The sequence below is a fragment of the Zootoca vivipara genome, chromosome 6, assembly GCF_963506605.1.
Source record: "Zootoca vivipara chromosome 6, rZooViv1.1, whole genome shotgun sequence".
Classification (NCBI taxonomy): domain Eukaryota; kingdom Metazoa; phylum Chordata; class Lepidosauria; order Squamata; family Lacertidae; genus Zootoca; species Zootoca vivipara.
In genome coordinates, this window is record NC_083281.1 from 4,420,612 (window position 1) to 4,435,066 (window position 14,455).

The window sequence follows — 14,455 nt, forward strand, 5'->3', positions numbered from 1 at the left end:
GGTCCCTCAAATGTTGTTGGCTAAATCTCTCATCATGCCTAACCACTGCTTGGGGGGGGGTAGTGGGGGTTTGTAGTTTGGAGAGCCAGAGTTGGAATACTCTCTCGTTGTCCAGCAACATTGAAGAAACTCATCAGGGGGGGGGGGGTTAAGCAGAGGTTGGGCCGGCCACCTGCCAGGGATTATTTTGCTGTGATTCCCAATTTCAGAGGGTTGGACTGGATTCTGTTGATTCTAAGAGGGGTGGGATGTACCCCAGCCAAGCTTTTAAAAAACAAACAAAACAAAACAAAAAACCCTAAGGAAAACACTCAGAGAGTTTGCTCCCTAGCCCAGATTATTGCCACTTCCTCTTCTCATGAGGACTAGAAACCTGCCCTTCGAAAGCTTTAGCATTCATCCTAAGCGAACACAGGAAAGGGAAGTTAACAAGACTCACATCAGGAAGAACTTTCTGACAGTCTCCCTCTGCAGGTGGCGGCCTCTCCTCCTTCCTCCTCGGAGGCTTTTCGGGAAGTTGAGATTCCTGCGTTTCCGGGGGTTGGGCTGGATGACCTCTGGGAGTGTCCCTGCCCACTCTACAATTCCGAACTCTCCCTTCCGACCACAAACACAAATTCGGGGGGGGGGTTGGGTTATACCGGGATGTGTTTGGATTGAAGCTTGCGAAATGATAAGCTTGAGGACTAGCGCCTTGACCTTGCTTCTGCTTCTCCCTCGCAGGCACCTTGCACCCGAATTGCCAAGACAGCAGCGGGCGGCCCCGGCGGGACATCGGCACCATCTTGCAGATCCTCAACGACCTCCTGAGCGCCACGCGGCACTACCAGGGCATGCCGCAGTCCCTGACGCAGCTGCGGTGCCAGACCCAGTGTTCTCTCTCCTCGGCCTCGCCGTCGCCGCCCCAATCCCCAGATCTCGCCACCAACACTACCTCAGAGAAAATCACAGCAGCTGCTAGCCAGTCCTTATACTTGGGGCCCCCGTGCGCCAGCCAAGTGCCAGCCTCTAAGCCTTCCGGTGAGTTGGGGTGTGTGTGTCTTACTCCCTCTGAAAAAGAGCCCGGAATATGGCTCGGCTCCGGCATCTAACGAAAAAGCCTCTGGTCATGAGGGCTAGGAACTTGCTTTGCAAAGGGAAGGGCTGTTGGTCAGTGAGGGAGCCGCTGCTTTTTGCATGCAAAGGGCCAGAGTTCGAAAGCCGGCCTCTCCAGGTAGTAGGGCTCTGTCTGAAACCCCTGCTGGTCAGCACAAGTGCGCTAGATCGAGTGATGCACAGAATAAGCCAAGTCCCAAATTTGGAACCATGAGGGCTAGCGTCTTGACTTTCGTGGCTCCGCAAGGAGCAGCCTTGTACATGGATATATTTTAGTCAGTGCCATAGCCCCAAGGAGCTTTCCTCGCACAAGTTCAGTTCTCCGGCGGCACCTCCCCTGCTTCCGAAACCCTGGAGAGCTGCTGCCGGTCAGTGCAGGCAGTATTGAATTAGATGGGCACGTTGCGTTTGCTCCTTTTCCCCATTCCTCCCTTCTTAAAAAATGCAGCCTTGAAGGGCCTCTTAACGTCTACGTGGAAATGGGGCACAGCAAAAGGAGAGGACTTGATTTATTTTATTTATTTTATTTCATAATGGCTCTTCCCCGCCCCCCTTTTGCCAAGTGATAAGTTACCCCGGCTGTGCACGGTGGGGTGTTTTGTGTTAAATGCAGAAACTCTCCCTGGAAGTCGGGGAGGGAGAGAGAGAGCGAGGAGGAGAAAGATGTGCTCCTGATTTTCTATTTGGCTTGGATATATTCTAGGTCAGGGTGACCCTGTTTTCTGCCAAGGATGTAGCAAACAGCTTCTGTCTGGATGCTAAAAGGTGGCATTAAACGCTTTGCAAACCCGGGAGACGTCTTCTGGAGCCTGTTCCCAGTTTTAGCCTCTTTCGTTGGGTTTCCGCGGTGCAGTTTGTGTACGCCGGCCTGCCTGCCTCTGCCGAAAACGGCTTTTTCTCATGCATGCTTTTAATGGGCCACTTTGCCTTCACAACCCGTTCTTCCCAGTTTGGATCTGCTAAATTGGGGGTGGGTTCCCACCCCTTCCCTCTGGCGAAAGCGAGAATCTTCATTTGCGCTCCTTTTCAGTTATCTGCCCTCTTTACTCTTCTTTTGGCAGATCTCCCAAGATCTCTGCCCTCAGGCGCTTACAGATTAAAGCCGATTTAGACCGCTCCAGAGGTTTTGAGCAGCGCCCCCCCCTGCCCCCTTCCTCCGTTCACTGGTGGGAACTGTAGTTTGAAGCGTTCAGAGGGCGCCGGGCTATGGAACGCTGGGGGGGGGGGAGTATGTGAATGAGTTTTGACCATCCTATCCTACTTATTTTAAGTCCCATTGGGCTGAATGAGTCATTTTGCAGCCGAGGGACACCTGGGAATGCCCTGCGAGATCGTAGTTTCATTTGGGGGAATCATAGGATGGTAGAGTCTTCTAGTCCAACCCCCTGAAATGCAGGAACCTCTCTTGCCTGAACTGGGTTTAGAACCCATGACCCTGAGATTAGGAATCCCATGCGATCCCAAAAACCTGACCGAATGTTGCATGAGGAAGAGCTGGATTCGTTCTCCAGAGACGCTGGGATCCCAGCACAACAGTGCAATTTCCATGGTCCTTCCCCGCCACTCATTCAGTCCCCCACAACAACCCTGCAAGGGAGGTTAGGCCAAGAGGCATTGCAACCGCTGTCCCCCGGGAAAATAGGGTGCAGTTCGAACCCTGGTCTCTAATGGGTCCTAGTTCAAAATTTTACCCACTGGGCCACTGTTGCAGTGAGGAACTACAGAACTCCCTGCCGCAGGAGATCCGTTGAAATTCACATCCTATTCCTTCCGGTGGGTCTACTCTTGAGTAAACCCCAGTTGGCCACCCCACTTCACCACCCCCCTTTTGTGTGCTGTTGATTTTATTCTTCCTCACTAGCTACGTTCTCTCTTCATCTCACTGTTGCGAGTTCGAGTTCCGCCGTGGGCGAACATTTCCCGCATCACAAGGGGTTTGGGTCTGGATGACCATCAGGGTCCCATTCCTCTTATCCATGTTGTTTTGCAAGCCCTGTGGGGCCGAGTAATAATAATAATAATAATAATAATAATAATAATAATAATATTTTATTTATACCCCACCCTCCCCAGTCAAAACCGGGCTCAGGGCAGCTGACAAAGTAAAATTACAATAAGACATAAAAGATTAGTAGATTAATGGAGTGGGGGTGATCGCTGCTACGTGGATTCCTTCCTCCCTCTCTCCTTTTCTCTCTCTCTGCTTTCACGCCTCTTCCTCTCCGAACCCTGTAGGCTGGGTGGCAAAGGCCCCCCCCCCGTCACAAAAATAACAAGGCGAGTTGGCGGGGGTGCAGCAGAAAAACCGACATGGTTCCTGCTTTTCTTTCTCCTCGGCGGCCCACTCCCCCCCCCCCCCCGCCACCTCTCTCTGTGGCTCAAACGGAAAAAATTGGAGGCTCGTCTTCTGCCTGCCACCCTGTTTGACGTCTGCGGGAAAGAGGTTGACAGCTCTCTGTCTGGCAGCCAAGTTCTGGCAGGGCGGCGTTCCAGGCTGGGAGGACAAGGGGCGGCTCTGCCTCCCCCCCCCCCAAAAAAAATCTGGCCATAGCCTCCGACTTTCCTTCCCTGCCCCTCCTGCCTCTCTTTGTGTCTCTACCTCATTTGGGTTATTTTTTAAAACACGATTGGGTTTGCAATTTCCCTTGCTGTGAGCATTTCAGGTAGCAGACAAGTGTGGGATTTCCCCCCCCTCCTCTCCCTCTCTCCCTCCCTCTCTCCCTCCCCCCCCCTCTCTCTCACCTGCTCTCCTCCCCTCCAGGAATTTTGGACCAGGCCATGCTGGATTTGAACCCGCTTCATCTTGGTTTGACCTACACCCAGCCCAGGCTACACACACACACACAAAAACCCAACAACTGCACTGTGTTGCTGTGCAGGAACGAAAGGGAACGCAGATGAGCCTTGGCCGTAAGCGGTAGCTGCGAGGCTGTTCCCGCTGCCCTCGATTTAAGTCCCTAGTCCTCATTGAGGCTGGGGTGGGGAGATGGCTCCAGGCTTAGACACCCTGTATGGAAACACAAAAGCATTTGGTGGGACCTAGAAATACCCCGCAAGATTTGATGGGGCTTAGAAACACCCCGCAAGAATCACTTTCCCCCTCCCTTGGGGACCTCGGACAGCCCACCCCACACGCTCTCCAGAACCCTTGAGCTCCTCTCCTCCTCCTCCTCCTCCTCTTCACACGCTGCCCTATATCCGTCGCACGACACCTGCCAGAGTGGGTGCCCCCCCCATCTGCCCCCCCTGCCGAAAGACTGTCACCTGGTGACGTGCGACGTCTCTGCAGTTCTTTACGCTTGTGCATGAATCATGAGTGTTGTGCATAGTTCGGATTCCACCCTCCGAGCCTGCTGCTTGCTGGCCGGTCCCCCTCCGCTGCATATCTCCCCAATCCAGCCACTTTCCTTCCTTGGGGGGGGGAGGAGTTGGGCGGAAACTGTTTTTTGGGGGGGTGGCGTGGCTGCCAGAACATGCCGAACTGTGTCAAGCGTGGCTTTGCCCCCAGTTTTTGTGTGCACACCTGCAAGTTGGCGGTTGCGTTCATCAAGGGGGCGACGGAGGAAGCAAGCCCCACCCCACCCCCTCATTTCTTAGATCCTCTTAATTTTTTTTCTTCTCACTGCTTAAAAACAGGTCACCTTCCTTTCTTGCCCCCGTCTCTGAACCATTAAAGGTTTTGATGGCTGGTGTGTTGGTAGTGGGGCTGGGGTCTAGGGGGCAGACCGCCACTTCCCGACCTAGAATCATAGAGTTGGAAGAGACCACAAGGGCCATCCAGTCCAACCCCCTGCCAAGCAGGAAACACCATCAAAGCATTCTTGACATATGCCTGTCAAGCCTCTGCTTAGAGACCTCCAAAGAAGGAGACTCCACCACACTCCTTGGTAGCAAATTCCACTGTCGAACTGCTCTTACTGTCAGGAAGTTCTTCCTAATGTTTAGCTGGAATCTTCTTTCTTGTAGTTTGAATCCATTGCTCCGTGTCCGCTTCTCTGGAGCAGCAGAAAACAATCTTTCTCCCTCCTCCATATGACATCCTTTCATATATTTGAACATGGCTATCATATCACCCCTTAACCTTCTCTTCTCCAGGCTAAACATACCCAGCTCCCTAAGCCGTTCCTCATGAGGCGTTGTTTCCAGGCCTTTGACCATTTTGTTGGCTCCAAATGCTGCTCCTTTTCGGGTGGGGGGGGTAACGTTGTTGTTGTTGTTGTTGTTCCAAAAAATGTGTCTGGATTGAATTGGAAGAGCCCCAAAGCTGGATCAGGCCACAGAGGACCCAACTAGTCCAGCACCCATAGAGCCTAGGAATCAAGATAGACTGCGTGAAAGGAAGTACGGCGAGAAAAGAGCAGCCATTCAGGTTTTTTGGGGGTGGGTGGGATGTCCCATTTAAATGGGAAACCTTGGCTAGTTTGCAGGTAATTTTTGCAGGAATCTTTCACCCAACATGGGGCACAAAACCCCACAATACTGAGATTTAAGTCTCATGCTCTACCGACTGAGCCACGGGTAGGCAAACTAAGGCCCGGGGGCCGGATCCGGCCCAATCGCCTTCTAAATCCAGCCCGCGGACGGTCCGGAAATCAGCATGTTTTTACATGAGTGGGAATCTGCTTTTATTTAAAATGCATCTCTGGGTTATTTGTGGGGCATAGGAATTTGTTCATTTTTTATTTTATTTTTCAAAATATAGTCCGCCCCCCCCCCCCCAGAAGGTCTGAGGGATAGTGGACCGGCCCCCTGCTGAAAAAGTTTGCTGACCCCTGGACTGAGCTATCTCAGTTACGGTTTAGGGGTTTGCTTTTTATTTTGCTTGGAAATTGTTAGAAATCAGAGGTTTTAGAAGCGAAGTTCAATGGCTTATCTGTCAAGGATTCTTACGCTGCGATTCCTGTGGGTTGGGTCTCCGGTTTTGTTTCGTTTTGGCCCACGTTGCTGGAAAGAGCATGGGGGGAAAACAGTGCCTCTGTCCATGGGCAGAGGGCTCTTCAACCAACTCACCTCAAGTACAGGGTATTTAGTTTTTTTTTGGGGGGGTGGCATGCCATAGTCTCTGCAAAAGCATCTGCCGTAAACAAGGCTCTCAGGAGTGAGGGGCCTGGCGAGGCCCAGGGAGACTCCCAAGGGCCTGGTGCAGAACTCTGGAGGGCCACATGCAGAGAGCCAGTGGTTAAGAGTGTCAGGCCTGTTAGCAGACCCAGGTTCGAATCCCCACTCTGCCATTAAGCTCCTTGGGTGGCCGGTCATTGCCTCTCAGCCTAGCCCACCTCTCAGGGTTCTCCCCCACCACCACCCGCCAATTCATCCTCGCAACAACCCTTTGAGGTCGGCCGTGAGATGACTGGCCCAAGATCCCCTCCAGTCAGTTTCTTGGCCGATTGTGGATTCGAACTCTGCACCTCCAAGGTTGATATGCGACAGATAAAAACGACGAACGGCGATCGTCCCTTGATTTAATTCTGATTTTTTAACAAAACAAAAATTGCAGGGAGAGTCGAGGCAGCTGTGAAACCCCATGGATTGTTGAAGAGACCTCCCCAATTATGAAACCCTTTTGCTGTGTGTCTTGCCTGTCCACAGAGTCAGTCTCTCTCTCTCCCTCTCTCTTATCCGGAGGCGTTCGTGGTCTCCTCGGATGAATTCCTCTAGAATAAATACCGCCCCCAGATTATGTCCTGCCTGTCACCAACATGGCGCATACTTCCGCCTCCTGCTTCCCTTTGGCTCTCATTAGTGCGCATCGCTCAATCTTTTCTTCTCCTTCGGTTCCCCCCCTTCCCCCACGTAATTTGACGGGGGGGGGGGGGCTGAGGCATGCAGCCTGGCTATCCATCGGCTTTTGCCTTTTTCGGTTTTTGCCTCCTAATCCGGGACTCTTAGCCACCTTGAGGGGGCGGTTTGAGTGTGGTGATGAAAACCACAAGGTTGCAGGTTCCGATATACGCTGAATATTCCTGCATTGCGGGGGGGGTTGGACTAGATGACCCTCGGGGAGCCCCTCTACAGGCACTGGTGTTTTTTTTTCTAAAAAGAATATATGTTTAGGGGTACTCTCATTTTGACATACATACAGTAAAATGGACAAAACTGCAAAGATTCACAAAACGCTTAGGAGGAGGGGTGTCCTCCCCCCCTCTGAAAAAAAGCACTTGCAAGGTGGGCGTGAGGATTTAAAAGGTACCCCTTGCGTTCCTCGGAGGAAAAGTGAGATATAAATGTAATAAAGACGTCTCCGTGGTCAGGTTTTTGCAGGTTTCGTTTTCGCTTCCCTTCCCACCCCCCACCCCCCCGCTTAGCCGCTTTCTGGCGCCTCCATTCCCCCCCCCCCCGCTCTTGCAAAAAAACCACTCAATTGTTCTCCCGCCCACAGGCTGCTATAGCAAGCCGCGGAAAACAGAGAAAAAGGCACCCTTTTGACGGCAGAGAGTGGGAGGCACGAAGCCAGGGGTGACGGCTTGTTCTCCTCTGAGAGGGGAAGTGTTCGAAACCCTCCGGCGGCGGTGGGGGGGGGGGGAGAGAGCTAGAATGAGAAGAAAGAGAGAATATTTTTTTTAAAAAAAAGAAGTGTGCAAGAGAGCCATTGTTTTTGATGCTCCTTGAGCTTCCTGTCTCTGTTGCCATGGAGACAGGGTCCTAGTTCTCCACAGATGCTTCCCCCATGCTGAGGTGATGGAGGTAGGGGGGGGTCCTCCATTTCGAGGCTGGCACACCCGGCGCCTGAATTTTTCCTCTCCCCCCACATGCCTCCGATCTTGGTGGGAAAGCGGGGGGGGGGGGGAGAGAGGTGTTGTTTTTTACGGAGCTGCGGCAAGCCAGGGCAGCCATCTTGTTTTATTTATTAAATTTGTAGGCTGCCCTCCCGCCGGAGCATCCCGGGGAGGTCGGCAGTATAAAAACACAACAGTGCGTAGAGGAATATTGGCCACCCGTCTTCCTGGAGAGACAGTGGAGTGCGCCTCCAGGGGGTGAAACCAAATAGCATTGGGGTGCAATTCTGGGCCGTGTGTATTTATACCCCGCCCATCTGGCTGGGTCTCCCCAGCCACTCTGGGTGGCTCCCAACAGAACACTAAAAACAGAATAAAACTTCAGACACTAAAAACTTCCCTAAACAGGGCTGCCTTCAGATGTCTTCCAAAAGTCAGATACTGCAGTTGTTTATTTCCTTGACATCTGGTGGGAGGGCGTTCCACAGGGCAGGCGCCACTACTGAGAAGGCCCTCTGCCTGCTTCCCTGTAACCTCACTTCTCGAAGCGAAGGAACTGCCAGAAGGCCCTCGGTGCTGGACCTCAAGGGTCTGGGCTGAAGTATGGGGGTGGAGACACTCCTTCGGGTCTACTGGGCTGAGGCCATTTAGGGCTTTCAAGGTCAGCATCAACACTTTGAATTGTGCTCAGAAAAGTATTGGGAGCCAATGTAGGTCTTTCAAGACCAGTGTTACGTGGTCTTGGTGGCTGCTCCCAGTCACCAGTCTGGGCGCCGCATTCTGGATTAGTTGTAGTTTCCAGGTCACCTTCAAAGGTAGCCCCATATAGACTGCATTGCAGTAGTCCAAGTGGGAGATAACCAGAGCATGGACCACTCTGGCGAGACAGTCTGCGGGCAGGGAGGGTCTCATCCTGCGTACCAGATGGAGCTGGTAGACAGCCGCCCTAGATACAGAATTAACCCGCGCCTCCATGGACAGCTGTGAGTCCAAAATGACTCCCAGGCTGTGCACCTGGTCCTTCAGGGGCACAGTTACACCATTCAGGACCCTGTCCCTCAACAAGCAGTGCTTCTATCTTGTCAGGATTCAACCCCAATCTGTTAGCCACCATCCATCTTCCAACCGCCTCCTGCAAGAGGTTTAGGGTCAGAGTTTTCCTTATCCTAGGTGGGCTGCCTTCCCTCGCGGAGACTGTTTAGATGACAATTGCAGCTCCCGCGATTGCCCAAACGGAGGTTTTTTCAGCTGGCGGATTAGTTGCTCTGCAGTCCCCTGATCACTGAGACCAGCAGGATTCCAGGACCGCAGAGAAAAGAAGATGGTAGACAGGGAAATAGTGTGTTTTTTGCATGGCTTTCTCAGAATTTCCCCGCGACCGTTTTATTTCCGCAAGCCCGTTTCCGATGCCTCGTTTAACGTTGCTGTTTTTTCCCCCCTCCCAGGCGACCGGTTGCGGCAGACGGAGAACCGCGCCACGCGCTGCAAAGTGGAACGCCTGCAGCTCTTGATGCAGCAGAAGCGACTGCGCCGGAAAGCTCGGCGCGACGCTCGCGCCCCGTACCACTGGCTCCCGAACCGCAAGTCCAGCCGCACAAACAGCAACAGTAGCGTCTCCAGCGAAGGGAGCCTCGACCTGGACTTCGAAGACTCTGTGTGGAAACCGGAAGTCAAAGCGGACATGAAATCCGAATTTGTTGTAGCATAAAAGGAAGAAGAAGAAAAAATACCAAGACCGCAGGGAGGGGAGGGCGAAGAGACCGAAGCTTTGGGGGGGAGGGAGGGGGTGTCGAACGGGAAGCAGGGGGCGGGAAGAAAGACCATTTAGTAATAATTAATAATACGTTTTTGGTCCATGCGAGCAAAGTCCTTGGGTGCTTTGATCATTTTAGAAAAAAGACACACACACACACACACAGAAGAAAAAAAATTATTTGCTGTGGATCGCGGCGGACGGACCGTCCCTACGGAAATCTCTTTAGGCAGATTGTCCCTGTTGGAACAGTATTTTCTATTGTTTTCGAAACTCTGTTTTTGTTTTAAGAACTGCAACGGCTTGGGATGGAGCAAGAAACAGACGTTCCTTCCCAGGAAGTGGACTTGAAAGGAACTTTTTATTTTTTAAGAATTCGGTTGTCTCTCTCTCGGGTGTGTATGTGTGTTTCCCCCCCTCGTTTTCATTTCGCGGCATTTTTTTTTTTAAAAAGGAGGATCCTTCGAACAGCTAGCTGCCTTAGACCGACGAGTGGAAGAGGAGAATGACCCCAGCCGGGGGGGGGGGGCAGTGAAGGGAGCTGGACTTTGAAATGTGCGGAAACTGGGAGGACTTTACAAACCTCTTGGTTTTCCTGGTTTCGTTAATTTTGGGGAAAGGCGGGGGGGGGGAGAAAGAGGAGGAACCCTTATTTTGGGTGTTTGTCGAATGCTGCTCCCTTGCCTGTGAAATTGGCTGTGTTGTACCTTCCCGAAAAATTGGAGACGGTTTTGTTCCTTAAAAAACAAGCAAATGCCGAAAGCTTCCCTTTTTTTATTATTTTAACGTTTATCTGTCTAATGAATTGATTTGGTGGTTTCTGTGCATTCTTCAGGAGAAGAGGACGGGAGGGCCCAGATTCTGGATGTGGGGATTGGTTTAAATTTGTGGGGGGGGGGGGGTTTAAAGAAAAAAGATGGATTTGAGGATGTGTGCATGTGCGTATGTATATCTCTTGTCTCTCTTCCTCCCCGTCCCGCATCCTTAAATAATATAGCATTTTGACCCCCTCCCCAGTCCTGTCAAATCAAACTGCTTTTCTCCCCCCCCACCCCGCCATTCCATCTGCATTGGGAGGAATCTCCATGCACTTTAGAGGTGTGAATTGTGAAGTAGTAGAAGCCTGGTTTTTTTCCATATTTAAAAAACAAAAACGAGCAGGGCAGGGAGAACGCCCTTCTTGACCTCATCCTGACTTCCTTTCCCCCTTTTGAGAGTTTCCTGTTTTGTTTTTCGCATTGCATTGCTTTTCTTTGCCACGATGCTTTTTTTTTATTGTGTGCATTAAAAATTAGAGGCAACTGGGAGTTTTCTCTCTCCCCCCGCCTTCCTTTATCGATGGAAGATAGTACCTAAGAGGTTTTGCGAGGCGAGAGATCCCTCCGAGACAAACCTCTGCAGCTCCTGGGGGAGTCAGGGGACCTCAGAACTGTCGCATCCCCCTAGCTCAGTGTCATCCGAAGTCCCCTCCTCGCCAGCAGCTCTTCGTTTGCACTCAAAGCACTCCACCACCAATCCTCTATAGCTCCTCCTCCTCCTCCTCGTGGTATAGTCATCTCCCTGTGACTCCCATCGCTCTGGGCTGCCAAGCACCTTTCCCGTGTGAGGTTGCCCGGGATATTAGCCTGGCAGCACCCAGCGCTGCTTCTGCCGCTGCTGCTGTTCCCCGTTCCCGTTTTTTAGCTCCCGGAACAATAACCCGGAATATCCTCTTCCCACCACGCGGCGGAAGGCCCCCTCCACAGATAGAACTGCGATTCCGCACGTGTCCGAGCAGGAATCGAAAACGTAACCTCCCCGTTGTAGAGACCAATATTACTATTTTTTCAGGATCTCCCCCCCATCAGATTCTTCTCTGTTTGTGTGTGCGTGCGCGCTTTTTGAAATAAAGATTTAGTGACATAAAATAGGATCTAGTGATGCTTTTTTAGATACTTGGGAGGGGGGTGTTAAAAAAGAAAAATATTATTTATAGACTTAACAATGATCTGAGCCAGTAATTTTTCATAGGCTGTAGTGTTTTTTGGTTTTTCCTCCTCCTCTTTTTGTGCAAATCTAGCAACCACAGTGTGTGTGTGTGTGTGTGTGTGTGTGTGTAGAGAGAGAGAGAGAATGTGTATTCAGCAATAGGAGCGTAACATAAATGGGGGGTGAAGGGTGAGAATACATGTAGGATAACTTCGGATTTAGGCCTTAAAAGTTTCCAGCAATGTGGATGCAAAATAAAGGCATGCCACTGTTGCTCCAATAATTTCAGTGGGTCTGTAGACGCTGGGGGTTCACCTCTGTTTTCCAGAACAGGACATCCAAACCAGTTGAAAGCAGGCCACGCCTTGCAAAGTTTCCTGGGGAATTTTGTACTGAAGGGGCACAGCTGGGAGATGATATTTTTACCCTCTTGCAAAGGGTTGGACTCTGATAGCAATGGGGCAGTTACAGACGGACTTTCCTCCATTGGACATTTCCCCCCTTTATTTTACCTTTTTTCTTTCAAAGTGTGTATGTCTCTCTGTGTGCTATGTGTCAGATGAAACCATTCCCATGTCCTTGAATCTAGACCTGTGTGTGTGTGTGTGTGTTCACACCGTTACGTTAAGTAAGGGGACACTTGGAGGTTTTTACCGAAACAGCCAAATTAGGTTTTAATCCAGGGACGTTTTAACACTACCTTGCTGCCCCAATGTACATTAAAATAATAATAACCGGCAGGTGGGGAATAAATAGCAGACTGAACTTTAGAAGCAAGTGCCTCATTCTGGAATTGTTTGCACATAAGTTTTGCCATTTTGGTTTTTCTTTGCCTTATGCTGAATTCATGATCCTCTGGTCAAGCCATCAAATCGGCACCCTATTAAAAAAAGTGTCTTGTTAGCCCTTACCACTGCTTTTGGAAATTCAGAGAGACATTTGGGCGGGAGGAGGGGGGGAATTGTAGAGTTGGAAAGGGACCCTAAGGATCATCCAAACCCCTTCAATGCAGGAATATACAGCTGTCCCATGCGGGGATTCGAACCTGCAACCTTGGCATTATCAGCACCAGGCTCTAACCAGCTGATGCGGGTGACGCTGTGGTCTAAACCACTGAGCTTCTTGGGCTTGCCGATCGGAAGGTCGGCAGTTTGAATCCCCGCGACGGGGTGAGCTCCCATTGCTCCGTCCCAGCTCCTACCAACCTAGCAGTTGGAAAGCACACCAGGGCAAGTAGATAAATAGGTACCACTGCGGTGGAAAGGTAAACAGCGTTTCCGTGCGCTCTGGTTTCCGTCAATGTGTCCCGTTGCGCCAGAAGCCATTTAGTCCTGCTGGCCACGTGACCCGGAAAGCTGTCTGCAGACAAACGCCAGCTCCCTTGGCCCAAAAGCGAGATGAGCGCCACAACCCCATAGTCTCCTTTGACTGGACTTAACTGTCCAGGGGTCCTTTACATTTACCTAACTGGCTGAGCTATATCCATGGCCCTGGAGGACTTCTTGAATTTCCTTTCTGTGTTGGTTGGTTTTTAATTTTCCTAGCCTCTGAAACCCAAATGCTCATTAGCTGGGATTTTTTGCACTGGTTCAAACCGTGAGCCGTTAGATGCCGATGCACCCTGGGGGGGGACACCCCACACAATTTGCATGGCTGTTTGTGACCTCTGTTGATGGGCCTTCTCTCCCCCCCCCCAAAAAAAAAATCCACATGGGTGATTTTTGAGTCTAGTCCCTTAAAAAGGGAGAGCAGTATCTCTCCCCTCCCCAAATGAAAGAAATCCAAAAGCTGCTTCCTCCAGATATTTTTCCCCAGCCAGCCTAGGCTGATCCTAAAGAGTTGGCCCTGAAATACCTCTGCAAAAGGCAATTTTGGCAATGCAACTTGAGTATCGCCTTCCCCTTGACTGTGCCCAAATCATTTGTAGCTAGCTAGGACACACCCACCCACCCCCAAAAATAACGTTCATGTCTCTAAAAAGGTGCACAGCCACTCCCAAACCCTCTAGCCTTTTCGCGCACCATCCAGGTGGTAGAGCCCCCATTGGCTGGAGGGAAAGGAAACTGCTCCCCCTCTGGCAAAATAGTGTCATTACACTTCCTGTTTCCTTCCCCTAGATGTGAAGTTCCTTTTCGTATGTGATGCTGTAGCGGGTTTTTAATTTTAATTTTTTTTTTAAAGGAAATGTGTTTTTTAATTATATATTTAAATGTTACTACTTTTTTGTATGGTGTGTGAGTGTAATCTTATCAATTCCTGCCCTCATCGTACATTTCCTCCCCCTACCCCCCCTCCCTTATGTGTTTCTGTTTTTTGGTTCAGGATTTTTTTAAAAATAAAATAAAAATAAAGTCTATATAATAAAACAACAAAATTAGAGCCAAAAGCATTACAACTTAACTCTTCTGTGTGCTTGAGTGTGTGTGTGTGTGTGTGTGTTGGAAGAATGTGGGAGGGGGGGAAATACGTAGACCTGTTTTATCACCTCATTTAAGTTGCCTGTATTAAAAAAAAACTTTTAAAAATGGTTTAAAAAAATAAACACAAAATAAAGATTGCTTGAGCCACACTTTTTAGCCTAAATCACCTTATTTAATGTTAAAAACCAGATGCAAGTTTGCAGGTTGCGGGGGCTGGGAGAGAACAAGATAAATTCATCCGAGATTTGGGGAGGAATGCAAAATTCACCTCCCCCCCCATCTGTCTTGAGTGCTTAAGGATGTGATCTTCTATACATGTAACTGGCATTAAACCCCTTTGACCTCACTGAGGCTATGTACATATTAGCGGCTTAAAATGCAAGGAAGTCATTCCCTACTCCCTGCACCACTGCAAGTTGAATTTTCATATTTTATGGATCAGAGGGGTGGGTTGGGGGTGTTGTCACCCCATCTGGGCATTACCTGTTTCCCTGTGCTGGCAA

The 14,455-nt window shown here is 50.5% G+C and overlaps 1 protein-coding gene across 2 annotated transcripts in view; it reads left to right on the forward strand.

Moving 5' to 3' along the window:
* MIDN (midnolin) overlaps positions 1-14,099 on the forward strand; it is a 42,977-nt gene extending 28,878 nt beyond the window's left edge. For both annotated transcript variants that reach the window (XM_035118677.2, XM_035118678.2), the window contains exons 7-8: positions 724-1,020; positions 9,257-14,099. In XM_035118677.2, coding sequence (XP_034974568.2) covers positions 724-1,020; positions 9,257-9,519 — 560 coding nt within the window. In that variant the 3' untranslated portion in view covers positions 9,520-14,099. The remainder of the gene's footprint in view (positions 1-723; positions 1,021-9,256) is intronic.
* The last annotated feature ends 356 nt before the right edge of the window (positions 14,100-14,455 follow it).